This window comes from Nothoprocta perdicaria, unplaced genomic scaffold (genome assembly GCF_003342845.1).
Source record: "Nothoprocta perdicaria isolate Ctin4 unplaced genomic scaffold, notPer1 scaffold_39, whole genome shotgun sequence".
Taxonomy (NCBI): Eukaryota; Metazoa; Chordata; class Aves; order Tinamiformes; family Tinamidae; genus Nothoprocta; species Nothoprocta perdicaria.
The window spans coordinates 3,698,595-3,726,332 of NW_020455632.1; the positions used below are offsets into that span (position 1 = coordinate 3,698,595).

Below are 27,738 nucleotides of genomic sequence, written 5' to 3' on the forward strand. Positions count from 1 at the left end.
AAGGGAGCTCGGGAAGCGGGCCGGTCCGCAGCCTCCATTGTGCCCAGGGAGCCGCTGCCCGTGCAGGGTATGCCCGGATGTTTTAGACTTCTGCCCGCTAAATAAAAAGATCTGGGTGGCCACTGCTCATGACTGCGTTTGCTTCCCTGGTGTGTCTGCTTTCCATGCGCCTCGTGTAAAAAGGAGCCCCACACGCCCACAGCCGAAGCATCCTGCCCGGCTGGGCAGCCYGGGCCCTGGCTCGATTCGCTTTCCCCTCTTTCCTCCTCTGCTCTCTTTAGTTYAGCCTGCACCTTCTGAACGTGGCTAATAAGGTGGCATTTGGGGCTTCTCAAGAGCCTTTGAGGAGCCGCTTTCCCGGGGAGTTGCAGAGAGGCTCCGTAGGGCTGGGGCTTCGGAGAGCTCTGCTTCCGAGCAGCAGCAGCCGCCAGATGTCATCCATGAACAGAGGATGCCGCTCCCGCCGCTCCCTCCCCGTCTGCTCTGCCCGCCGAGCGCCTCTGCACGGAGACCGGGCGCTTCACACGTGCGAAAGCGCTTGCTTGGTGCTCGGGCTGTGCGCTCAGGGCCTGGCCTCGCTTTGGGTCCCTTTGCGCAGGGTTAGGACGAGAGTCCTGCGTTCGCCTTGTTAGGAGCACGAAGCCCAGCCTGCGGTGCCRTCTGGCCTGTCGGAGGGCGCTTCCCACTTCCCCTGCGCGTGCCRGGCTTCTGTGCGCTGCTTGGGGAGACTTCTGCCCTTTGGAGGAGTTAGAGTGCAACATGAGGCTTCACTTAGGCAGCAGCAGCATCAAATTCAAAACAGGCATCTATTCTTTCTGAAAGGGAATGATGGATCTGAAAATTGTGAGGGGTAAATTGTAGCAATTGCTGGGTAAGGAGTGACAGAACAAAGCATACAGGAGGACATAAGCTCAAAATACCTCTAATTTTGCTGAACCATTGAGTATGTGAACTCTGTCTCTAGAGCTGGTGATATCCCCTTCGGTATATATATTCACGTGACAGTGAGTAGTTAGCCCATGAGATGGCTAAAAATGACAGGCATGTGAGTGTAAGCAGTCCTGCTTTATGGGAAAAGAGTTCTGCTCATCACTTGTGATTCTGAAGATACGAGGCTTTCCACTGAAAAATAAAATGTGCAGTTCGACTGCACCCTCTGTAGTGCATTTGGATGAAATTCTCTCCCCGAGATAAATGTTTCTTGCTAGAGATGAAGTGAATGCTGAGCTGAAATTTTCTCCTGTGTAAGAGACATGCAGACCTGGATGACATGTAGATCCTGGGGAGTCCTGGGAGAGCGCATGGAATAGCAGAAGTCCTTGAGGCTCTCAGTGGTGACTCAGTGCTGAGGCTGCTTCCCTTCCATGGATCACGTGGCCTGTTTTCCCATGTTGAAATGTCAATGACACAGACTAAGCTCCTTTTCCTACCAGACTGGAGTAATTCTGCATTTATATGAAGTGGCAGAAGAAATGAGCTCTGGACACAGAAAGCAAAACGGTGTTTCAGTCCTCTGCGTGTGCAAGACCAGACCTAGGGGCATTGGTGAGGTTGTACTTGACTCTTGGTGGTCTGACTAATGGAAAGTGTATCACTGCCCCTTGCCCATCACTTGACTCTCAGGCTGTACTTGGTTCCTGATGGTCTAAATATTGGCAAGTGCGTCATTGCCTCTTGAACATCTCTTGACCCATGGCAGTTGATGCATAACTTAATTTGTCTATTTATGTTGTCATAGAAGTAAAGAACAGGAACAAGAAAGTGGCCAAGCAATGTCAGTTTTCTTTCCAACTAGTCTTACCTGCAAGAATCATTAAAGCGATGTGTTCAAGACATCACTTTATTGCTTAAAACATCTTGTATGAAAGTAATTGCCCTTCTTGAAATGACGGGAACAGGAGTAGGGACTTGAAAGGTGTGCAGAAGGGATGTTTGCTTTTCCAGCTKCAGTCTGGAGCCCTGATTCTGGGGCGCTTGAGGTTTGATGGTAGCAGTGGGACAAATGTGGCAGCATCTCTCTGCCCAGCTTGGGAACCCAGGAGGAAGCTTGCGGTCACTGAACTCCATAATATGGTGGTTGTTTCTCAGCATGGACTGTACCCTGCTCTTAAGTTCTTTATCAAAACAGCAGGATTACTCTCCTGTATGTAAAAGTAGCACTGGCTTTATTGGGCACTCATGTTTTCTGCCTTGAAGTCAGAAGGCTGATATGTCTTAATGGCTTATCATGGTTATACCGTTAAATGAAAAATTCTGCAAACTGAGGCGCAGTATATGCCTGGTGTGAAGCTAAGTGAACCAAAATACATAGGCCAATTGCAGGAGGGCAGTGGACCATCCAGCCTGTATTTTGAGGAAAACAGGATTTGGATTGTTTTGTCTGGTGAAGAGTGTGCTGGTGGCTAACTCAAGCTCAGGAGGGCAGGCAGAGCCCTACTGCAAAGGTGATGTCATGCCTATCTGAATGTAAACTAATTAGCAGAAATTAGGTAGTTCAGCTTGCTTATTAAACATGTAGGCAGTGGATAAGGAAGAACCACTTTCTTTTATAGTACATGTCAGCATCACATTATTTTATTTAGCAAGCACTATAAACAGCACTTGCCCATGTGAACGCTCACTTGCTGATAGCTACTTGTCGGTAAAATAGGGAGTCCATCATGTCTGGTCAACTCTGATTAGAGCAGAGACAAATAACTGACATGGTAGCTTACATAAGAGGACTTTGGTGCAGGCTTGYAGTCTTTTATTCCATTTTTTTTTTCAGTTATGGAAGAGCTAGAAGAGCTAGCATCTCTAATAGCAGCACTGTGAAACTTCTGGAAACCAAACAATCTTCTCTAACAACTTGAGACAAGTTGCAGCAAGTGTGAGAAACCTGTAAGCCTTCTAAAATTAAGCTAGTGCACTAACCTGAAAGGTAGGCTGCTGTTTTAGCAGCAAAATTGGTCCATTTTAAGTATGTTTTGCATTTCTAGTGCGTAGATGTCTCCAGGTGGCCTGTACAGCACTTTTGGCCTGACTTTGTTTGATGTGGTTCCTGTGTCCAACTGAACCATCCTAATGTCTGAGAGGGATGATCCGTTTTTTGTGTGTGTGTGTCATCTGGCATCTAGGTATTTGGGATTTTAGTAGTGTCTTTTACAGGAATGGATGGAAGATGGAGCTTCTTGGGAAAGAGAACACAGGACCATTTTCCTGAGGAGCTGCTGTCAATGATAAAACGACAGTCCTTCAGCGTTGTTGCTTCTTAGTATATTCATCCTAGATGCTGTCTTCTCTTCATGAACTCAGAGCTGTTAATGCAGGACTCTTAAGACACCTAGAGCCTGATGGGGTTGCTGAGACACGAAGTGTTTCAGCTGGCACTACAACTCTCAGAACGATGTTAAGACACCTAATGTAGGTGTCTACATGTGTGCCAGTGCCCAAGTTCTCATTATAATCATGGAGATATAATTAGGAAAGCTAAAGATAGCAATTATCTGACCAGCTCCTGTGTGTCTTCTTTAAGGCGAGTTGATATGTCCAGGCTCTGACTACATCTATTTTTACTCTTAAGGGGAGTGTCTSTACGTTCATTTAAGGTTTTAGCCTGAGAGCAATTTAGCTTGAAATGATAGCCCTTTTTATTGTGTGGAACTTTTTAGTAACTCTCTCCAGAAGTGAACAAACTAAACAGTTCCTCTTTCTGTGCCAAGAGCACTAGCTAAGCAGTGGGAAATGCCAACTTTCATCTAGAAGTCTCCTAGTGTATTTGGATCACTGCTTCCAAACAATACCATAACCTTGCTGCGCTAAAGGCTGTACCGGAGAGAATAGTTGGGTATCAGCAATCTAAATGGAGAAATCTGAGCAGAAACACACACACACACACACACACACACACACACACATATATATATATATATATATATTTTAATCATGACCTGTGCAGACAGGATCAGAGTATTTCAGTATTTAAAGACATTGCTTACTTGGAGATTAAAAGTGAGACATCCTTATTCCTCCCTAGACTTTGAATCAGGCAGTGGACTTGAGAAGTGGAAGTTGTTTTGACCAAYGTTGAACGTTGTGACGTTTCTTATAGGTTGCTTTCTCTCCTCAGTTTAGAAGATGACCTAAATGCAAAGGTCAGGGAGGCTCATCTCCTTTTCATGCTAAGTGTYAGTTTTGTTAACAGGCACCTAAGTTAGCGTTGACTCGTATACTTCATTTGAACTGCTGCTCTTCTAACTGCTGCTCTTCTAAGCTGTTGGTGTGCCACAGCAACGAGCATTACCTGGTTTGTCTGGAAACCTGTCGTAGTACACTTTCTACTGTGGAGATGCCAGTGGAAAAGTTGAGGTGAAGCTTCTTGGTGCAGAAAGGTGAGATAACATTTGGACCTCCTACAAGCGACTCTTGTGGAGCAACATCTGTTAAGGCAGTGGTTTCCCAACCGCTCAGTTTCTCAAGCAGTCCTTGGCTTCAGTTGACGTTCTGGGTCTTGTGGAACCGGCATGGGTCCAGCAGAATCTGTTAGCTTCGGCTCCTTGCCATGCTTGCCTATAATGTTTGTATCTCGCTGCTGAGACCTGTCTCACCAGTGAGGCCAGCTTCGCTGGATGGGAATCAGTGCGTTAATGGGATTTGGATGGAGGTGGTAACAGAACTTCCTGTTGAGTCACTGGAGCTGCAGTTACAACCGAGTCATGGAGATGTTGTAACTCATGGCTTTCCCTGTTAGGCTCCTGGTTTGAAACTTTTTTTGGGGTATTGATGAGCTGAAAAGCTCTTGATAATTCATATAGACATCTGGTTGTCGTGCTGTCTGGTGGTACCATTTTCTCTGTAGCTCCTATTAGTGTTCACTCGCTCAGCTTCAGAGTATTTAGGCTTTTCCTCGTGACTGGGAGCTCTTCAGGATTGCTTTTGACAGACTGACTCCTGGCTAGACTGAATTGTACAAAAGGAATAGGGTTAATTATGTCTTTTTTTTTTTTTTTTAACTGCCTGCCAACCAACTTTAAATACTTCAGCCAATGTTGTCTTTCATGGAGGCTTTGTCCTCTTGTCTTGCTCCATCCTGTAACTTTAGGACCAACTGAAGCAAACAGTTGTGTGTGCACACATGAAGAACAGAGTTTGTGTTTGTGCCTTCTTAGTTTGTTATGATGTGATGGCAATATGCAGTATGCCTGTTATGGAAACACATGCTGATAGTCTCGGTTTTGGTTGTAGGCAGCCCAAGCACATGGTTCTGCAAAGAACTGCCCGGCTCGTGCAGCAGCTTCTGGGTGCCCCGGCTCCGTCACACAAGCGGACACAAGTCGCAGCTCGGGAATCGGTTGCTCTTTTGTCTGCTTTTGCCACGTGACGGAGCTTATGGCCCCTTAAATGGGAGGAAACTTGAACTCCAGTCAAGTTTTAAGGAGGGGATGCCAAACGCTTTCAGGGCGGCACTGCAGACCCTGACTGTCCCGCACTGAACACAGGAAAACTCTTCTAATTAGTTTCTAATGTTCATGGCAGCACACATCCTCACAGAGGCAGGCAGCAGCTCCCRCCGGCTCCGTGCAGCCAGGGATTACTGGAAAAGCAGGCTGTACATTGAGACCAGCGGTGGGCAGGGGAGAGCGGAGCCCGTCTACCATGTGGGGATCGAGCAGTGATTAGAGTAACAGTTTCCAGATGGGAGCTGCTGTGGGGCTGTGTGGCGGTGCTCCTGCTGCGGCTGTCTAGGTGAGGAGCCTTGCGTGCTCCCTGGGCACTGGAGCTGGCAGCCACACTGCTGCAGGAGGAAGCTGCCTGCCTCTTTCCTATCCCGAAACACAAACCTATCCGCACTGAAAACTTCTGCAGCAAGTGACGTAGGGGTGAAACAGGACRCGCGTCTTGTTGACCAGTTCATTGTGGCCTTTTTGTAGTCTCAGAATTGCTCGGTGGACAGCAACCTTTGCCTGTAAGGTAAAACCAAAGTCAGCAATAGATCTGTAATTACAGATTGACAGAATGGTTGAGGTTGGAAGGAACCTCTGGAGATCATCAAGTCCAAACCCCTGCTCCAGCAGGGACACCCAGAGCATGAGGCACAGGGTGGCATCCAGGCAGGTATTCATGTAATTCATTGAGAACCAGCAAGATATGGCTCTGAAATGTCTCACTTGTGTACCTTTTAAAATCAAGATAGTATAGGCCCAAAGCAGATACTTTGTGGCTTAATGTATTCTTTGGGACCAGCGGAGTGGATGAATGTGTAGAGACCTCCCTGTCTGGGTGTGGGTTTGGAGGCTGGTGCCATGCATTCCTGCACGGGCACAACCGCAGGACCTCGGCATCTGCCAGGGTGTCAGGCTGGGCTGAGAGTGGCTCAGGGGCAGAGAAGACCCATTGCCCTGTTCAGCAGCTAGATCAAGCAGGTAATGCTTATGTAGTGACAGAGCCCGGAACTGTGCTCCTCAAAAAGCTGAGAGGAGGTAASAGAAGTAAAAGCCCAAACCAGAGGAACCACCAAGCTTGCCTGAATTCATGCCTGACACAAATACTAATAATATACACGACATTTTTCCTYCCCACTTTGTGCTTCTGAAACTGTGATAGACTCGCGCTGGCAGATTTGATGGCCAAATGAGATTTGTCCACCTCACCAGCTCCAACAGGGTGTAAATGGCACCTACGTGCAGTAGAAAAGTGGCTTGCACCGAAACTTGCCGAACAGCCTGCAGCCAGACAGCTTTGACTTCTAAATCTCCTTTCTGTCCTAATGGAGGAATCATCTAGATCGTGACTACTTTCCCATCAGTGAACAAAGCACGGAACAAAAGAGGCTGACTCTGGCATGTCTGGGCAGTGGCAAAGGAGTGCTCTGCTATCGTGCTCTTGCATCAACTGACTCATGGCCTGCAACAGGAAAGCTGCTCGCTTAATCCTCCAGGAGCATCACCTCTGCTCTGAAGAGTGTTGGAAGAACCGGTTAAAAGAGGCTCGTTCTGCAGCCCGTGGTCACACCAGGATGTGAGCTCCTTGCTGCAGAAGCTTGGAGATGTGATCCTGAATAATTGATATTACTATTGTAACTGAAAAGCTGCTAAATGCACAGTCTGCTCCCTGCTCCCCAGTGGGCAGCCAAAGAGAATGAAAGGATCTAAGGACTCGCTATTATACCTATTCCAGTAAGTACAACAGGCTGGGGACTGTTCTGTCCTGAGGCCAAATGAAATGTCACAGGGTCACAACCATACAACAGATCTCATTGTCTTATCCCTTAATGCCCTCCTGTCTTCTGACATTCCCCATCCTCGCCAGCTTCTGCATCCAGATTGTCTGCTGGAGAATCTTTCCATGCATTATTTGCAGGCTTACTGGTTGGAAAGACCTGGAACTGTGCTGGGGGTCATTGTGACAGTTTGGCCATTTGGATGACCGTTTTCCAGTGCCCTGTCCTGTTCCCTGATACTGTTTTTAGTTTACTAGTATGGATGTAGCCAGTGGGTCTCTGGCACCAGGCCCGGAATATTATGAAACTGTAAAGACTGCATCATCCAGTAAATGAAAGTGAAGGCTTGAAGTAGGAGAGTGACTCCCCCTGAAAATGGAACATTTGGGCCTATTGTAGGCTTCAGAAGGACAACCAAGTACAGTTGCATTGAAATCAGCTGAGGCCTCTGGGGTTACCCTACAAGCTTGGAACTGCAAAGCATTCTGTTTAGTACTTATGGTGCTGGTGAATGCCAGTGATTCTGCCTGTGCTTGGCACAGTTTTAGTACYAGCCCATAAGTTGATGATTATTCAGTGCTTTATACTCTGCTTTCTCTAGAGGTCTGTTTGCTGACTAGAGTTCGTAGTCACTGAATGGACTCGAAAATTAYTTCTGTATGGAATATCTTTAACTCAGTGTGATGTCTGTGCAGGTTTTTTATATATTTTGAGGGAGCACCTAAGGTGTTCTGAAGGTACTCCCACCAGAAACTCCTTTGGTCTAAAAGACACATGGTAGGAGTAACKTGGCACTGAAGTACTTCTAAGTACTGAAGTACAATTGTCTTAATACCTGGTGCTCCATCAACGGTGACTTTAGTGAGGTCTGTTTTTCTTCTCATGATACTCATGTGTAAAATGTAATGATGGCCAAATCACAGCTTGTTATGCCTCACAGTTGCCAAAAAGAGGCTGCAGGAAAGCATCTGGACTTTACAAATGTGATACAACTTCCCCCTGAATTCTAGTTGCCTCAAGTGATTTAGTGACTGCTCTGAAGTTGGGCACCAAGAAAGGGGAACAAGCCATAGAGCCCAAAATGAAGGCAGAACAGGGCTCTGTTCTACAGTGCTAAACAGTTCCACTGAGTGAATCTAGATCAGTCAGTTAGTTTAATCCTCTAGGCATTTAGTCAAGAAATGTGTAATGGTCATATCTGAGAGTAAAGTTATAGGTGACTGGAACACAATTGCAGCAGCAGAGCTATAAAGACTATTTCTGATGGGGAGGGTTTCATTAAATGCTTCAGCTTTGGAATGATACTTCAACACCCTCATGACTCAGTTTAGAAGTACACCAACCAGCTTTACTGTCCAATTTATAGTTAAATTTAGCAACACCTAGTAAGCAAACAAGCGAACTCTCAATCTTATATGCAGGATTACCAACTCCCTGTAAACCTGAACTCAGTGAACACTGGTGTCCCAAGGAGAAGCACAGAGAACTTGATGTCAGTAGTTTTGAAATGGGCAGATCACTTGCTGTGTGTTCCTGTGGTTGTGTGCATGCCTGTTTCTCAACATGAGTTCATGTGGTCTGTGTTCTGCATTGGAGTAATTCAGTGCAGTGTGCAGCCTGTGCCCCAAGATCAGGTGGCAGGCTGTTAATCCCAAAGAGACTAACCRTAACTGAAGCACTTGCATACTGCTTTTCTTTGACATGGCTGTCTGCACTCAGGAGGTGCTATGACTATGTGGAAAAACAGTGATGCTGAAAGTGCATCTTCTGGAAGAGCCTTGGGATGGCACAGACTTTTCCCACCCTGAGATGTGGCTCATGCATCTAATGGAGATGTTTCAGTCCTATTGTGCATGGCTTAGTCATGTCGGTGTGACTGCATCTGTGGGGAAGGATGACTTTTGCATTAAACAATCTACACTTAGTCAATGCTTCTGAGATCCTGTGACTAAACAGAACAGTTGGCATGCCTTGGGGCATAGAGAAAGGCTGAGCTCTTTCTTATCAATGCTGGCTGTAATGCATATTAGGCTTTTTCAAGTGAACTGGAAATGGTGAGGCATAGACATGTACATCCAGCCGTGCTGTGTAAGACCTGCCAAGGTGCAGAAACTGCCCCGTTGGACTGATGACAGAATCCAAAGCTGCCTGCATAGTGGCCAGCACTGGCTGCTGGTTGGGGCTTGCAAGTATTTCCCCAGCAGGCCTGTGGCTGTCTGGTGTGAATCCTGCTGTGCAAGAACAGAGCTTCTTAGTACTGGCTAGAGCTTAGCTCTAAYGAGCGTGCCCAAATCAGAAGGGAGCTGCTGAATGACAACTGCTGGCTCATTTTGCTACTCAAGTCTAACTTGCTTCTATGGCTCCCTCGCAAATAGTCACAGGTTTTATTTTTGTAGCAGACTGGCAAACAGCAGCAGCATCAAGGGATCCAGGTAGTGGAGTGTGAATTGCTCTGCCATCTGGCATGCACATGTGAGATGGAAACTGGGATAATGCCTGCTGGAGCCAGGCAGCTCTTTCTGGATGCTTCCCCTGCACTGATCAATCAGCTCTTTGATGGAGGGGTATCTGAGAAGAGGTGCTGCTGGTGCTGTAACTAAGGAGCTGGACATGGGGTTTATAATCAAATACAGCATTAAATGCCATAGATGCCTGTGACGTACGCATCGAAGTTACAGATTGTTAGAAAAATGTTGTTTCACAAGCATTGGAGACTTCACTGTGTTCCCTCTGGAGACAAATGTGGAGTTTACAAAAGTGGTAAAGAAGGTTGAACCCCGGATTTTTGAGTCTGAAGTCAATTGCCATGGTATGAGAACTCTCTATATATGCTATGAGATGAACTGCAAGCTGATCAGCTAGAAGGCAGAGTTTCAGAGCAGCCAGCTTTATAACTGACAGATGTATCAACCACGGAAGTGTCAGCAAATATAAAGTAACCTTTGTCTTGCACAGGATATACCCTCCCAGAAAACCTTAAGTCTGGGAAGTTTCATTCTAACTTCATATCAGTAATCAGCTGTTTTCTTGCTGTAAAACTATCTCCAGATTCACACAGGCTGAGTAAGTTTACCAACTAGCCTGCTTTGGCTGAAACCTTTGTTTACTGCAGGGCCGAGAGGTCCTCATTCTGCTGAAATACTGTATTAAGTGCTAGGGAGAAAAATTACTGCCAGTAAACCCTTAGCCTGAGGTACTGGGGGGATTCATCTGAAATTTGGATTTTGCTGAACTAGSCTGAGACTGCAAGCAGTTTACTCAAATCAGAAATGCACTAGGTGTGTGACTAGTAGAGGGATTTTTTTTTTTTGTGGCACTCAATAACATCTTACAGCTTGTTCCCTGCTGTATAGGGTGTCTTGCATGAAGTAATTGCTGGAGGTCAGGAGAGGAGGGGAGAAACTCCCAAGATTAGGATGAGAATCCTGCGTCTTCTCCCAGCTATGTGTCTAGATACCAACAGCTATTACACTTGCTCTTGCCCGATAACAGCTCTTGGAGGCAGGAAGTCCTGGCTGCATTTTTGGCTTCCCTTCTTCAGGTGAAGCAGATCGACTCTGTTCCCTACCTGAATGCTGTGTAGTGTGGCTCCTGGATCAGAATTGACTTCTGGGGGCAAATCCGATGAGCTTGGAGCACAGCTGCTAGCTGTGGCATTGCTCCTAGTAGTTTAGCCATCAGATGAAGGCTACCATGGAGCTTGCTTTAAATGGGTAGTCGTTCCAGCAGCTGATTTCAGGGTGGCACATGCCTACAGGAGACAGGCTTCCCTAGGACCAGAGGCAAGCAGATGTTTTCCTGGTGCTGCTGAGAGCCAGCACTGGAAGGATATGTAGGTTGTTGTAGTCTAGAAAAGTGCAGGGTGATTATGAGCATGCCAGTAGCATAATCTTGAACGCTTTGATTCCACAAAATATGCCACACTTTTCTACAGACACATTTTGGATTTCTGACCAGGGACTCCCTGAACTGCTGAAAAGGAAAACTGCGATGCTGAAAAACACAACCTGTTGGTCATGCTCTTGCAAAATCAGAGTGCTTGAGTTGCCTCTCTTGTGTTCACGGTGTTGGTGGCTTGCATTCTTCTCTCTGTGGCAGCAGGAGAAGCAGGGAAGTGCTGAGCCTCTTGAGATGTTGGCACAGAACCTACAGCTGTGAATTATCCAGTCTGAGCTAGAGGCCTTCTGGGATCAGACAGAGCCAAGCGGGAGAAATGGAGATACTAGCTGTTTTACATGTCCCGGGACTTGTGAATACAGCTGGAGTCTGAGTTTGAAGGAAGAGCTGACACACCAAGCGATCTGCCCCACTAGGAGCAGGGTTGCTTCTTAGCATTGTGGGGACCAGCTTCTGCAACCTTTATGTGCTAGCACACACATTTAGGCAGTTTAAGGGTAACACCCTGCAGTACGTTTTTGCACTTGCCAAGAAGTCTTGGAGTCTGCAGCAAGCTTCACTCTAGTGACAGCCTCAGCACTGATTCTGTAAAACAGAGTGAGTGGATGGATGGAGATGGGGCAAGGGAAGGATTTTGCAAGCAGATGCAAGTCAGACTGTTTGCTCATGGCAACAGAGATCAATGTGGGAATGGGATCAAGTGGCTAAGGACAGAGGCTACWGTTGAAGCCCTAAGGTCACTGTGTATATAACTGCTGGAGAGCAATGCTACAAAGTTCAGTCTTCATTTAAGTGCCTGCAGCTGCTGACCATTTGTCTGAGGTGAGTTGCTCAACCTCACCTGCTTGAACCCCATGGCAGGGCCTGCGTGTACTCTGCAGTCACTGTATGTAGCTGTGACCTGGCCGTATCAGAACACGTCTTCGCCAGAGAGCATGTGGCAGTGCTCATGCATAAGGAGGAAGTAGGTCAGGGACCTTAAACTAAGCTCTTGACATTTGTAAGTACTTCCCTTTGCATCAAGAGGGTCAAGTTATCTATGTCGTAGTTGTATGCWTGGGAATTGGTCTCTGGGCTACTGAACTCTTTTATGAAATGCAAACCCATCCAGCAAAGACCGTCTCTGCAGCATACACCCCTCTTCTAACCTTACTTTGCCAGAGATCCCAGAAATGGCAGCCTGCCACTACCTTTGGATGAAGCCAAGCAATTTTCTGTTTGTGCTTTTTTGTTTAAACAAGTAGATAAACTGGCTTTTGGCGCCAGATTTCAGAACCTCTCTGCTTGCTTTGCTACACTAGAAAAGAAGAAATGCTGGTGACTTGGAGTCAGTAGGTTTTAAGAGAAGTTAGTTTTGTCCAGTCTTGGCATACTTGGCTCACTGCTTGACTCTAAAGCTAGCTGAAATCCATTAAAACTAATTCCTCAGAATGAGCCACTTAGCTGTGTGGTCTCGCTGAGCTACGCCTACTTTGCACAACTCTTTAAGATTATCCATTGACTGTGGCTTTCTTGTGCTATCTGAACAAATGAATGACTGAACTAACAAGTATGCTAAAGAGCGGCAGTGAAAGCTCTTTAAACAAAGGCTGCTCTAGCACAAAACCGAACTGACTGCTTCTCATGAGACTAGCTGCAGGGAAAAGAGTTTCTCATTAGGGTGCATCTTCAAAACAGCGGCTGCCTCCAACCTGGGAAACAAAAGGCACCCCACTCCTGCCCATCCTGCAGCAACCCAGGCCTGTCATTGATACAGAGTTAAATTAAGCACTTGTGTGGTGCTGTGTTTGTGGATGGGTTGGCCTGTCACCGAGATTCAACCATTAGCTTGAGCTATGGCTTGACTAGAAATAGCAGGCTGGCATGGTGGAAAGCAGTGCGTAGTAACTACCTGTTAACTGCTTGTCTGATAGAGCCTCCTGATGAGATAGCAGAGCACAGATTCTCTCCCTCCTTCTTTACACTGCCGAAGGACTGATGAGGCGTTTGCTGGAGTTTGCCAGCAGAAYTGGGAGGTAGCTCAGCACCAGGGGGATGCAGGTCATGGATGCTGTGTGCCGAGGCTGCAAGCTTCCCTGGCTGTGGATGGCCCTGCTGGACTCCKGCTGTCCCAGCACTGCTTAGCCCCCTATGCTGAAAGGAGGGAAAGTGCAATGATTGCAGCAAGTTCCCTGTTCAGTACAAAACTACAGTGTCATCAGACCACTGATGATGGGRAAGTTCAGGTAGCCCAAAACACAAGAGATACTACTGTCTTTCTGCAAAAACCTTCCATCCAGCCTTTGCTACTGTGACTGTGCAGCTGTGTCCAGGAAGCCAGGGTGGACTTAAAGTGCTGTTGCCTGCCTTGGAAACAAACCTCATCCATCACCAACACGTTCCTTGCCGAAGAGAACTCTCCCTGAAAGCCCTCTCCTTGCTCCTTTCATGTAAACGTGCGCAGCTCTCYGAGTCAGCCTCTGATTTGCGAGCTGCCTGCAGCCCCAGGGTGCTGGTGCCATTTCCATAATGCAGGGCCTTGGCGGGGAGATCTGCTGCCCCTGTGCTGCTGGGGAGGCGGCGGCGTGTCAGCGTCCTGAGCAGCGGGCCTGCAGTTCGGCATGAAGTGCTTCAGCAGCCCTGGCTGCCGTGCTCTGCCCTCTGCCAAGGTAAACACTTATGCCTTAATGCGCCAAGTGGTGCTGGAGAACTGGTCCTGCTGGAAAATTCTTTGCATGATGGGGTGGGTTTGGGGTTTTAGTCTTTTTTTCTTCTTGTTTTTTATTTTTTTCAACCAGACCAGTTCCCTGATCTGGTTCACCATGAGACTGCACAAAGAGCTGTGCAGGGGATGGTCCATAAAGCCTGAAGGGACACGCTCCTGTGGGAGGAGGCAGGGTGAACAACAGTTTAAAGGCCCCATTGCAGAATGAGAAACCCAGTGTGACGGTGACAAGCCAGTTCATTCTCGGTCTTGGCATGCTGATTGCTGTGTTCCAGCCCTGCTTAATTAAAAAGTTGCCCTGTCACAGTAAGGAGACTATGTAATGTTGATTGGGCAAGAGTGTGGTACATCAGGTAAGACTCAGAAACTATTAGCACTGTAGCTGTTGTGTGCACCAAACAGATATACAGATAGTGCCTTTAGTCCCACATTGTGACATCCATTGCCAGAGAAGAGGCAAACCCACCTGATGTTCTTCTTCTTTGGCCACTGCGTTTTATTTAAAAGATCAGCATATGCTGATCCTAACAGGTGGTGGGTAGAGTTTACAGTTTGATCTGTTCTGCCCGTAGTAGAATAGATCCTAAAAGCACTTGTCCWGTTTTGAGTAGGTGTTGGGTAGGTATTTCACTGCCTGGAAAGCAGAGAGCCCAGAGGTAGCTACTGTGTGATGGGCAGGTGGCTCATGCTTCAAACCAGAACAGCTGCCCTTGTAGCTAGGACCTCTCTCCTTCAAAGATGGCCCCTTTTTGGGGCTTTAGCCAAAAACAGGAAACCTGTAAGAACTGAATTCAACGAGTTCAGCCTGAACTTTCTAGATTCCCTTATCTTACCCCAGACACAAATACAGGCCTGGGGACTGACCTTCCAGAGAGCAGCTCTSCAGAGAGGGACCTGGGTGTCATGGGGGTTACCAAGTTGACCAGGGGGCAGCAGTGTGCCTCTGTGGCTTGCTTAGCCCTGGTGAGGCCACATCTGGAGTATTGTGTCCAGTTCTGGGCTCCCCAGTACAAGAGGGATGTGGAGCTGCTGGAGAGAGTCCAGCGCAGGGCTACSAGGATGATCAGRGGCCTGGAACATCTGCCCTATGAGCAAAGGCTGARAGAGCTGGGYCTGTTCAGCCTGGAGAAGAGGAGGCTGAGGGGSGACCTGATCAGCGTGTATAAATACCTCAAGGGAGGCAGTGAGGAGGAGAGGGCGGCCTCTTTTCAGTGGTGGSCAGKGATAGGACTAGRGGAAACGGCCACAAGCTGAGGCACCAAAAGTTCCACAGGAACTTAAGRAAAMAYTTSTTGAYAGTGAGGGTGACAKAGCCCTGGAACAGGCTGCCCAGAGAGGTTGTAGAGTCTCCTTCTCTGGAGATCTTCAAAACCCRCTTGGACGCAGCCCTGTGCCACGTACTCTAGGTGACCCTGCGTGTGGAGGGGTGTTAGACTAGATGATCTCTAAAGGTCCCTTCCAACCTTATGGATTCTATGATTCTATGATGAAACAGCAGCCAGGTTAACTGGCCTGTCTCCCTTGTCCTGCTTTAATAGTGTTTTCCTTGCTGAGGAAAACAATATCCTTTCCACTTCAACATCTGAAAAAAGAGAATTGTGATGCTTTGAACAGCCTTCAGTGGAAGAGTAGCACGGGATAAAAGTATTGCTTGAGCCTAACCCCTGTTTGTGGGATGTTGTTAGCACAGTTTTTGCAGTTACCTTTCTGCTCTTTAGCCTGTGCTGCTAGTTTTCTGCTTTGGCAGCCAACTGCAGGTAGGTTAGGTAGACATCTACTTCATTAATCTTTTTGGGTGTTCCGTGTTTTTGCTGTTTTGTTTTTTTTTCTCTCTACCCTTCTTTAACCACCTAAGCTGCCTGGAGACCATGGACAGCTGGCACTGGAGTTAATCCATGCCTGGGGTATTAACTGCAGAATATCAAGGTTTAACTAAGCTAACATTTGTCTCAGGAGGCAACTTTTTCTTCCCACACACTAATGCCAATGTTTTGAGGTTACAGACTCATGCCKCTCTGCTTCAGATGGTAATTTTGTTAGTGACTAGCTCTGCTCCTCAATATACAGAAAAAGGTGAACAACAAGCATTTGTTTGGATTTTATGACTCTTCAAATCCCTGTGCAAGTCATTCCAGACACTCTAAAATAGACAGTGAGTGCTTGCATCTTTCTTATCTGTCTTGTTAAACAACGTAGTCACTGCTCTCACGACCCATAATCTTGGAAGAATCTTTCAGGAAGCCCAGGGAGGTGTCACGGGCAGGAATGTTCTTTGCAGCTCATTCTTATTCAGCTGAATAAGAAGGATTTACTACTTGAAGAAATAAATGTGCAAATTTAACAGCATTATTCGGATAATGGAGGATTTCAAGCGTTTTTGACACTGCTGTAATAGGCTGATCACTAACAAGGATTAGTAAGAGTGGGATACAAATCATCCTTAATCTAATTTAGGACTTGTAGCAGCTTGTGGCAAAGCCAGCGGTTTTGCTTACCTCAAAGAGCAGTTTAAAATAAGCTGCTTCCTTTTACATATACCATGACTACAAATTAAAGAAATGTGGTTCCCAGTTTAAGATCCCACCCCACCAGTTTGGGTGGGGTGGGATCAGCTAATAAATCTCCCCTTCATCACAAGACAGTACTTCAGCTGTGTGCTCCAGCAGGCTTGAGCTCCTTGGCAGCTCAATCAAATAAGTACAGAAGAGCTCATATATCAAGACTAGGACCAAGAGGACAAGTAAAGAATGGTTAGAAATGCTGCCTTTTTWAAAAAAAAAAATCCAACTTCTTGAACCAATAATATCACCAAGGAGTTTTAAAAACCTGGCCCGCTCTTGATTTAAACTGAAGATCCCACTAAACAGCTTTCTGGTTATCCTAGCAGAAGTGAATATGTATTGTTCTGTAACAATCCAGTGCTCAGCAAGATCAGAGGGTTTCCCCTGAACAGGCTGCTTTGRCACTTGGGGGAAGGGATCTCCACTGGTTAATAGGGACTGGTCAAAGTATATGGAACATGCTGTTAAAAATGTTACTGTGCAAAGTGACACCAAGTCATAGAGGTTTCCCTGAGCCAGGCAAGTATGTCTTTTTATCAGCTGTGTGAGCTATGGCTTTAACACATAGCTGAAAAGATGTGAGCCTGTTAAATTGTAAAGAATCAGCATGGCAAGGATCCAGTATCAAAAATGAAAGCTTTTTGACTAGAATATATGAGATGCCATTAGGTTTCTGACAAAGATAATCCTTCAGAGCATCCATACCTGAACTTCAAAGTGCTCATCCTCTGGCATTATAGTGCAGTTTATCCACAAATATTCCCAGTAGACTGGAAAATAAACTCTGTGGTGATGGAGGTGATTTCTAAAGGCTTGTCCATAGCAGCTGATTATATCTAACGGCGTGAGAATAGTATAGCAAAAGTATTGCAGAATTGTCTGTAGAACAATCATAGTTTAAGCTAGAATTTATTTTCAGCTTTTATGTATGATAGCAGTACTAGTGATTCAGTCTGTGTTCAGTTGCCCCTAATCCTCTTGACTAATCAGAACCTTCTCATTGGTGAAACATGGCTGCAATAAAAGGTCATAGAAAAGCCCAGATCATAGGTGGGTGKTTGTTGTCTGAACAGTATGGTCCCTCTTGGTCCAAACACTTCTGATGCCCTCCTGAGTCAATGCCTTGTGTTAACCTTATTAACCGAAATCCTTCAGCAGCAGATCACTATAGAAATACAGTCATTCCTCACTACTTAAACTTCATATCATAAGGAAAGCCTTTCATCCCACATCCTTATACAGAAGTTGTTTTCTGTGGGGCAAAAAAAAATTAATCTTTATGTAACTACGTGGATGAACAAGGGCCTCCAGCTAAAACTCAAAGATGAAGGAAGTGCACAGAAGAGAAAGAGTCAGGGCGCGTGACAGAGTCTGCAGGGGTGTGACTGGCAAAGTCAGGGCCCATTTGGAATCGTGTCTGGCAAGGGTTGTCAAGGAGAGCAAGAAGGGCTTCCTCAAATACATCAGTAACAAAAGGAAGACTAGGGAAAATGTGGGCCTGCTAGGGAATGGTGCAGGGCCCTCATGATGGATGCATGATACAGAGGAGGCAGAGTTAACAAATGCTTTCTTTGCTTCAGTCTGGAGAAAGGGAGACTTTCCTGTGGCAAAGGTGGGATCTGGTGAGAGATCATTTAGGAAAACCTAAAAACCGCAAGTCTATGGGCCCTGACTGGATGCACCCATGGGTCCCGAGGGAGCTGTTGGGTATCACTGCTGGGCCATTGTCAGTCATCTTTGAGGCTGGTAGTGTCTGGCAGGAGTTAATACTGGTACTGGGTCCAGTATTATTCAACCTGTGTATAAGTGGCCTGAATGAAGAGACAAGATTGCACCCTCAGCAAGTAAAAAAACTGGGAGTGGTGGCTGGTGCACTGGAGGGCTTTGCTGTCCTTCAAAGGGACCTGGGCAGGCTAGAGAGATGGGAGGAGATTCCGGAACCTTGTGAAATTCAACAAAGGCAAATRTCTATAGAGGAATAACCCCATGCACGAGTACAGGCTTGGGGTTGGCCTGCTAGAAAGCAGCTCTACAGAGAAGGCAGCCTGGGCATCCTGGCGGACAARTTGTCCCTGAGCCAGCAATGTGCCCTTGTGGCAAGTGGTGTTCTTGGTTGCATGAATATTGCCAGCAGGTTGAGGAGGTAAYAACTCCCTCACTCARCCCAGGTGAGGCTGCATCTGGATACTGTGTCCAGCTCTGGGCTTCCCACAGACGTGAAGCTGTGGGAGAGAATCCAGGGGAAGGCTGCTAAGATGATGATGGGATTGGGACATCTTGCATGTGAGAAAAGGTTAAGTGAGCTGGGACTGTTCAGCCTAGAGAAGACTGAGGAAGGATCTTATTTATGTGTAGAAGTATTTCAAGGGAGCGTGCAGAGAGGACAGAGCCAGACTATTCTCGGTGGTGCCCAGGGATAGCAGAAGAGGCTGTGACCACAAGCACAGGAAATTCCGACTGAACATGAGGAAAAACCTCTCTACTGTGAGAGTTACTGAGCACTGGAGCAGGTTACCCAGAGAGGCTGTGAAGTCTCCTTCCTTGGAGATACTCAAAAGCCATCTGGACAACGTGCTGTAGGTGTCCCTGCTTGAGCAGGGGCTTGGATTAAATGATCTTTAGAGGACCCTTTCAGCCACAACCATTCTGTGAACTGTACAGTTGAATAAATTAGGCAAGTGTTTCCTTAGTGCTTCTGTATCATGAAATTAGGTGATGTTTTAAAGCTCTCTGGACCTTCTGATTAATAAAGCACATGTGCGCAGTCCTGTAGTATCTGCCAAGTGTTTGAAGTTAAGGAAGTCCCTCTTTGTGAGATCTTCTAAGTGAAGCCAGAGGGAGATTAGGCAATTCCCAAAGGATCATCTAGGCACAAACTCTTTAGGAAAGCTAGTAAATGTCCACCTTTAATGAAARTTATGCTAAGTTCTTATACAATGCAATGGAAAGCAGACTTCAATGCTGAAACATATTTTCTGCTGTCCTCTTGGACAGAGTAGTACRGTTCTTATCCTCAAGGGACAGAGGCAGCAGACAACATTATTTGTGAGTGGAGCAGGTAGTTGCTTATTTAGGCTGTGCTATGCTTAGCTTGCCTCCCTGTGGAGCACCTCCACACGGTGACACTATCCCTACTAACACAGAGGATTCCAGCTAGGATTGCACATGACAAAGCTGTAGAGAAGCATAACATGCAGCAGCCTGGGAAGAGGCTCCAAACTCGGGAGTGAAGGGGAATGCAGTGTGGTGGATAAGCTTGCTGAACACACTAGATAATGAGGAAGAAATGTGACACGACCGAACAAGCCTCAGCCATTAATACTGAAAGGGGAATAGCTGCTGGCTTGCTAGTCAACATCAAGAACTGATGTCTRATCTCCTGACAGTCTACAGTCCTTTCAAGAGCTATGGTCTGCAGTTCACCAAATCTGCTCAAGTTCTCTTGTATAAGCTCCTATGTGGGCTACCTCTGATTATTGAGATTTGGAGGTAAATTAATCTCTTCTCCTGTTACTGAAAGATCCTAAATAAAGGAGTGTGGTAGTAGTTCTTAGACTCTGCTAGCAGTGCCTTTCTTTAGTAAGAAGTGGAGAGATTGTTGTGTGCTTACAGATAGTACCCTACGACTGGGAAGAAATTGCATCCCCGCTTCATACTCCAACTGCTTATGAAACAAGAAGGGAAAAAAAAAGCAAAAGAAAAGAGAAGAAAATGGTGTTGGTTTTGAGGTCTCACTTCAGTTACGAAGTTACTGCATGAGAAGCTTATGGGAGAAGAGTTTTGGAAGCCTGACAGTCTATTAAAGACTAAGTTAGGAGTGCAAACTCTCAGTAAAGAAAGAATATGGAAAATGTAGTGAGATCAGCTTGTATGAGTCACAAGCTCTTCACTGACCTTAGACACAAGAAGGAAAACATACAGGAAGTACTTGTCTGACCTAGTTTCCATGGATGAGTGCAAAAGCACAGTGCAAACAAGCAGGGGCAAATCCAGATTGCCTCATGACACACCGCTAAACAAAAGGTTCAAGGGCAAAAAGAAATTACTCTAGAAATACGCTTGCAGAAACCTAAGCAAGCGTGTCAGTCTGTCCATCCATCCCTTCTCCCCTCCCTGCCCTCTACACAATCGCAGTAAATAAGGAAAGCAGAATGAAGGACAAATGCTGAAATATTTACCTACTACTTAATCGTCTAACTGCAATGATTCCATTGAAGGGTTGAGATTTTAGACCTGAATAAGCTGATGGAAGCTAGAATGTGTTTTCAAACAGATTATGTCCCGTAAACATGTAATGGGCATGTAAATCATCTTGGAGACTAATTTTTCTCCAGAAATGTGGGGGATGGATAAGGTATTAAGGGAAAAAACTGATAACTTAAGGAATGTAAAGGATATAAGGTTAATAAATACACTGCTGATAATAAAAAAACTAGGACAATAAGTTGATAAYAAGTTGGCAATAAGAGAGCTCAGTGGCTCTGTTTGACAGATCATACCAATGCTGGTTAGCTTCTTCCTAGGATGAAAGTGAGTCTTCTGTTCATTTTTAAGTGACTCAATGTTAGTGCAAGCTAGGGAATTACTGCGGGTGTGTGTGCCAACTGGTAAGAATSTATGTTCTTATGTGGTAAAGTGAAATTTCATAATCCTGATAAATCCAGGATTAGAACCTGACCCAGGTGGGGTGACAGTTTATCTACTAAATTTGCAGATTGGACAGTGCTGGAAAGGAAGAGAGTTTGAGGATGGGGTGGAAGTCAAAAATCTGGAAATTTATCTGTGTCGGATCTGGAAGGATGAAATTCAGAAGAAACAAGTGCAGGGTTGTGCTTTGAAATCTGAGAATGGAGAACTACTGATTAGATAACGACAGTCTTGCAGAAACAAAGCTGACGGTAGTCAGGAAACAAGAGTGTTATCCCAGTGTGAACAGTCACTGTATGAAGTGGCTGACTCCTCTGCTTTATTTGGTATTTACCTCTCTGGATATCCTGAACAACTCTGAGCAGTGTGTGAGGACAGACTGTGTTGTAGAACAGGGAATCAGCTTCTTATGTCAACAACTAAGCTTCTGTTCTTGTGCTGCCTTAAGCCTAAATGGAGAAAGCTCAGGGGAGTATTAACTCTGCAGGAAGCGCTGGCTTCAGTTTTAGGACTTAATCTGRAAGTGCACACTTAGAAAAGGGAATCTTGATTCTACTTCCACTTATATATTGTTGATAGTTTCAGCTATGTGAACACTGCAGAAAAGGCAGAGAAGCCAAAAACATTTTGTCTCCCCATCCTTTCTCGCCTGTAAGTAATGAGGTAATTCACAGATGAAGGTGTTGATAGGTGCTGCAGGTGTGAGCAGCTGGGGCATGAGCCAGACGGCCCAGTCCTTACACAGTGCCACAATGGGCTCTTACCAACATGCAGCTCTCTGCTTTATTCCTTCCCCAAGACAGCCTAGAAGCAGCTTAGGTGGACTGTAAAACTGACCCTCCCAGTGCTAATTATACCAATCAGAACTACTGTTTTGAGAAGAGGAAGATGGAGTGAGCAAAGATCAAAAAATGCCGTCTCAACAGAGAAAGTCGGTGTAATGTTCAGGAGCACTTAGAGGACCAGCAACATGATTGCTTTATGTGATCTCATCATTAACATGTCTGTTTTTCTCCCCTCTTTAAAGCAAACTACAAATCTGAACCTTCCTCCTGAAGATCTTGATTCTTCTGGTGACGACGATGATGCTTTCTCAGGCTCGGGTGCAGGTGAGCTGTTAGCGCTTGTCCTATTAGAGTCTGATTTTTCTAGAATGTGGCACCCTGGATCTTGATGGCCGTTTTGGCTTAAAGAAAAACAATCGCCTTTCATAAACATGAGAACGGGGAACAGATGGGTGGGCTGATCTACTCTTGTACTGCTTTGGCTACTAACAATCAGCAGAAAATGACTTGTAGAGGATTTGAAAGGGAGCAGAAACAGTTTCTACTGCATATTACTACTGCTATGGAAAATCACTTGGAAAATGTTATGAAACTATAGTTATTCTGCAGTCAYGGGACTGAGAAAACATGAGGGCCTTTTCCCTGACTTACGAATTGGTAAGAGATACCATTTGAGGGTGTGTAAAACCACTAGCTGCCAACATACATCCAGTGCAAGCTTTATCTGTCATCAGATGTGCAAGTTCCCAAGGGCCATAATTTTTCAAAAGCAGAATAAAATTTTTTTAGGGTGGAGAAAATATCTGTCAGAATGATTACTAAACTGCATGAGAGAGACACTTGGCATGCAATGCTGAACGTAAAACTCTGCAGTTCAGGCGATGTTGCTGAGGATAGAGCAAGCTATTGAAAATTAAAACATGGTATCCTTCTGCTTGCCTCCAGCCATGGATTTGTATTGTAGATGAAACTCCCCAGGAACAAGACCATGAAATCAATTCCAAATGCACCAGTGGCTAAAGGTGCTGAGAACATGGGCGGCTGCTCTAAATTGTATAAAAAGACCTGTGGGGTGAGACTCAAATAACCATTCTGACTAGAATGTACTAGAGTACCTAACAGCAGTTGTCCTTGTTGGCTGGTCTACAGACAAACTACTGTTTGTGCCCTGGGGGAAACCTGATGACTATAAAGTACTGCTAAATAGTGCATTGCTCTGCCCATTCCTTGCTCCACTGAAAAGGATTACAAAGTGAACTATTATTCCTAAAACTGGCTCTTGCAAGTTAGGCTTCCTCGCTTAGACAGATGTCTTGAAGATACTATTGTTATCTCTGTAAATTGGTCAAGTATAATATTTTGGTTTTCCAGGTCCCCTGACAGACCAGTCTCCCACTTGGACTATCCCAGCGGAACCAACTAATTCCTCATTACTGGCAGTACCAATGGATTTCAATGAGCAGCTGTTTCCTGGGGTTGAGAGCCGAACTGAAAAGGAAGTCCTACCTCCATCTGCCACTAGTAGCGTGGTGACAGAGGAGCCAGTTGTAGCTGTGAAAGATGAAATACCCAACCTGGACTCACCTCCTGAGAAACCAATAAATGACACTGTTATGACAACCATGAGAAGTCTCACCACTCACTTTCCTTTGGTGGTTCATGTAACTCCTTCAGAAGTCTCAAGCACGGTCCATGGCCTGGAACCAAGTACCCCTGGCTCTGATGTGCTGGACACCAAAGATGTGCTTGAGCCCCACTTGCCTGTCCATCCTGAGGGAGACTTTACTGGTGCCCACACAACAGTGGCTCCTGAGGATGTACATGAGGAGGCTTCTGAAGATGGCTCTGGAGATCCGGTGAGGACTAAGAACCTTGACAGCCTTTTCAAGGAGATGGCTGTAATAATGGGTACTAAGTTGGGCCTGGAGGAAGGGGTGGTAATTTGCCAGAACAACGAGGGGCTTAATATGTTACATTGGTGGAGGGTTTTAGCTGAAAAAAAAACGCAAAGCAAAGCTGTGGAAAGTCTCCAGGAACAGACATGAGAAACACGAATAACCTGCTGTGTGTGTCCCAACAGGGAGATTTCATCTTGATTAAAGAAGAAGATTTGGTCCCCACCCAGAACTCTGAAGTGCTGCCTGACTCTGGGAGGAATGCCAAAGCAGCAGGAGCCTCAGGAATAATGGACAGAAAAGAAGTTCTTGGAGGTACCTGATATTCTAAATTTCTGATAAATAAAGTCAGGCTCTTGTAGGAGTCTTTCCAGGCACCAGAAGCTGTAACCTGCGAGTAGGTCTCTAAGCAGGAAGGCAAGACTTTTATATTAGACCTCTGAAATGACGGTGGTGATTCATAATTCTGTGTGGCTGAAACAATACTAATGTGCTAATAGCAAAGTGGCCACCTCTAGGCTATCCAGAATTTTACATTTAAACTTCTTTTACTCTTCCCTCAAATTACTGTGAAACTGTTCTGAAGCAGCCTGAGTCAAAGAACAGTAGGGCTGAACAACACAGCCTTGCTCTGCCCATCGTGCTTGGCAGCACGGTCGTGTGGCACAGCTGTTTCTGTAGGTTTGCCTCATGTAGAGCAGTAAGCTCGTCRTAGTGGGAGGATGACCATCTTGGTGCATGGAGAGGAAGGACAAATTCATTTCTGAAAGTCCTGAAGTCATGGACCATGCTGTCAGGAATAACATGGAAGCATAGAATCACGCTAGTATTATCTGTCATGGTATCTAAAGTAAATTGTGGCTTTTTCCTCTTTCTAGGTGTTATTGCTGGAGGAGTAGTAGGCCTGGTGTTCGCAGTGTTTCTAGTTGTATTTATGCTGTACAGAATGAAGAAGAAAGACGAAGGAAGCTATTCACTGGATGAACCAAAACAGTCTAATGGAGGATACCAAAAACCACACAAACAAGAAGAATTCTATGCATAAACACTGATCTTCAGGACACTTTTAATTCCATCTTTCTTGGACTCTTCTCTCCCTGCACATGGACCTCCCTGTGCGCTTTGCATTAAACTTAAGCCATATGATCGTTGGGTATTGCCCTTACCACCTTGCCATTGGAAATTTTTTTTAACTACAAAGTAGATTGGGATACACTGAACATTCCCTGCTTTCTTGCACAACTTTTTGTTTGTTGATTTTGTTTGTTTTTAAACAGAAGTGGGACTTCAAACTCCTCAACTTGCGTTGGTTTCTCTAAAGACTGGTGGGGCAGGCGGTGGGAAGAAGATAAGGCAGCACTGTATGTACAAGCCCCTTGATATTTAGGGAAAGGGCTGGCAAGAATAAATCATTAACAGTGCTCAAATTCCATATAGCAGGGATCCTTCCTATTTAACTCGTAGTTGTGTTTCAAGTGTAACAAATCTCTGCTCTAGGCAGAAGTTTGGTAAACTGCAGTTCTCTAGTTCTTTCTAGCTGCCATATTTGGAGCACTTAATGGTTACAAACATCAAACCAAAATAATTTCCAGTGAAAGGAAGCGTGAGGGGCAGGGAAAGCAAATGACTGTCGYGTGGTTTAAAATAACTTATATTTTGAAAAGATCACATCATATTATCCCATACTCAGAACTAATTCCTAAACAGCTGATTTCATCTTTTGTTTTGTATTAGTAYTTGCAAGACCCCAAAAAATAAATGGAGAAATGCATTTTACCAATAGCATTGGACTATCCTTCTCCCCTCTTTTTCGTTCTAGGCTTAAATAAGAAATGGATTTTTTTTTCTAAACAGTCCCCTCCCAAATCTTCCCTCTTCTTAGATGGCAAATCTGAGCTTGGCTGTTGCACTACAGATCCTACTATCCTGTGCTACTGTGTAGTCCCCAGGTAACTGATGGCTTGTTCTAGCACCTACCTCACTGTGCACTGTTTACAGTGGTTGCCTCACAACATCATCTGCCATCCATACTACACAGTACCTTACACACATGGGTAAAAGGTAGAAAACAGCATATCCTGACTTTGCAGCTAAGGAGTAGGGAGGCGTAGCAGCTAAGACAAGTTTGATGAAGGTTGGGTGTAGCTGGCCTTAAATATTTAAGTTGGCGTGCTGACTTCGGTGTCTCCAGAGTGCCCCCCTTTCTGTTSTGCACTTTGGAGAGAAGCAGCCCAAGGGATCTCAGACTTGACAGGGCTGAGAAGTCCTCCCAGAGAAGCCCCCCAGAGGAAGGCCCAGGTGCCTGGAGCTGTTCGTGGTCAACGTGGTGTCGGATGCAAGACACTAAAGCCTCCCTGAGGGTCTGAGGTTCTCCRGAATATCTCAAAATTGCTTAGAAGAAAAGTGTGATGTTCTGCACAGGCCCTCTGCTCTGCCCTCGGTGAGCTTCTTGCAAGGTCAGTTCTTCATCGCTTGGAGCTGAGGGCTTGCGGGGCTGGAGGGGTGTTTACAACTGATGAGATGATTTGTACCCTTTAGCCACAGGGAATGATTGGAGAGTATTACAACATTTGGTACAAATGTTGCACATTAGCAGGAGAACTTAAATATCTGGGTAAGTTAAATGAAGTATAAAATTCTCTTAAGCTGCTACGCAGCTATAATTGGTGCCTTCTCTACCAACCCAAGAAAAAAATCACTTTTTTTTTGATTCAAAACTCTTCTTTATGCTCAAGGAAAACTTGTGCATACATGTAGCTGGCTATTTTTAAGTAAAACTGCAAAGTCCTTATGGCTTTTTTTTTTTTTAACTGACCGAATTTTTATAGGTTAATGCACCAACCAGATGGTTTTAATTTCAGCTGTAATTCTTTGCTTTGTATAGGAATGTAGAAATGTTATTTGATAGGTCTATCTATGAAAAGATTCTTGTAAAGCACAGGAAGATAAAGTGGTAAAATTCAGTTGTACCTCACAACCTTGCTAGGGGGAAAGAAAAAAAAAAACTGTATATTTTGGTAGTCTGAACTGACCGTTTGTGAAACAAACATGACATTCTGTGTTATTTAAGTGGTACAAATGAAATAAAAGTCTAACAGAAAATGCAACATTTGGTTTCTGTATGCCCTGTAAAGGTATACTGCAATAAATGGCATTTTGGCGTGAATGCGTGTGATTTGTGAATTCCTGCCCTGTATAATGCTTCATAAAGTGTGAAGTGGTATTAAACCTGCCAAGTCTTCGAGGGTTTCAGATGCAATGTATACAATCTAGAGTTTGCTGCGAAGTGTAAGAAGGGGGAAAGGTTTGAGCATCATCTGCTTCGTTGCTCCCCTGGCCCATGCATTGGGGTGGCAGAGGACACTGCAGCTGTGTGGGCAGGAGCTGGCTGAGGTGGAGGCCTGGCCTAAAGGCCTTCAGCAGCACTCTGTGGTGCCTCGTGCTGGTTGTAACCGTCCTCCAAAGGACAGAAGAGGCTGTACATCCTTGGCAGGGTTCCCTCAAACTCACACACCTGGCTTCTGCTGCAAGGAAACTGGGAGCAGGAAGGGCTGCAGGGTGGGCAGCATCGATGTCTTTGATGGCAATGTACCTCCTGAAAGAAAATACTCATTGGATATTGTACCTCAGTAGAGGGGAAGAGCAAGGCCTGTCCTAAATAATCTGCTGCATCAATTACTCTTAAGTGCTATGTGTATGGGATGAGAGGAAGCAAAGCAGACATTGAGAGTTATGTTTCTCAGGGAGAGGGAAGGCCAAATCTCCTGCCTATCAGGACAGGGTTTTTTTTTTGGTTGGTTGCTTTTTGTTTTCAGGCTTTTTTTTTCAGCCCACATATTTATTTTCACTTACAAGGCCTTCAGCTGTAAAAGATAGCTGGTTTTTTTTTAACTGCCTCAGTTTTCTACCTATTCTTACTTTCTCTTAAAACTATCTAGATACAAAATCTCAAGACCCTTGCTGCTGGGATTATTAAAGATGAATTGAATTTACTAGCGTGATCAATGTGCTGAGTTTTCATATRTATATACACAAAAGTAGCTTGAAAATG

General features: G+C 45.4%; 1 protein-coding gene across 1 annotated transcript in view; it reads left to right on the plus strand.

The window, feature by feature from the left end:
* SDC1 (syndecan 1) overlaps window positions 1-26,853 on the plus strand; it is a 27,620-nt gene extending 767 nt beyond the window's left edge. The window contains exons 2-5 of the mRNA XM_026044927.1: window positions 22,035-22,116; window positions 23,164-23,648; window positions 23,873-24,002; window positions 24,566-26,853. Of these exons, the coding sequence (XP_025900712.1) occupies window positions 22,035-22,116; window positions 23,164-23,648; window positions 23,873-24,002; window positions 24,566-24,732 (864 nt within the window). The 3' untranslated portion in view covers window positions 24,733-26,853. The remainder of the gene's footprint in view (window positions 1-22,034; window positions 22,117-23,163; window positions 23,649-23,872; window positions 24,003-24,565) is intronic.
* The last annotated feature ends 885 nt before the right edge of the window (window positions 26,854-27,738 follow it).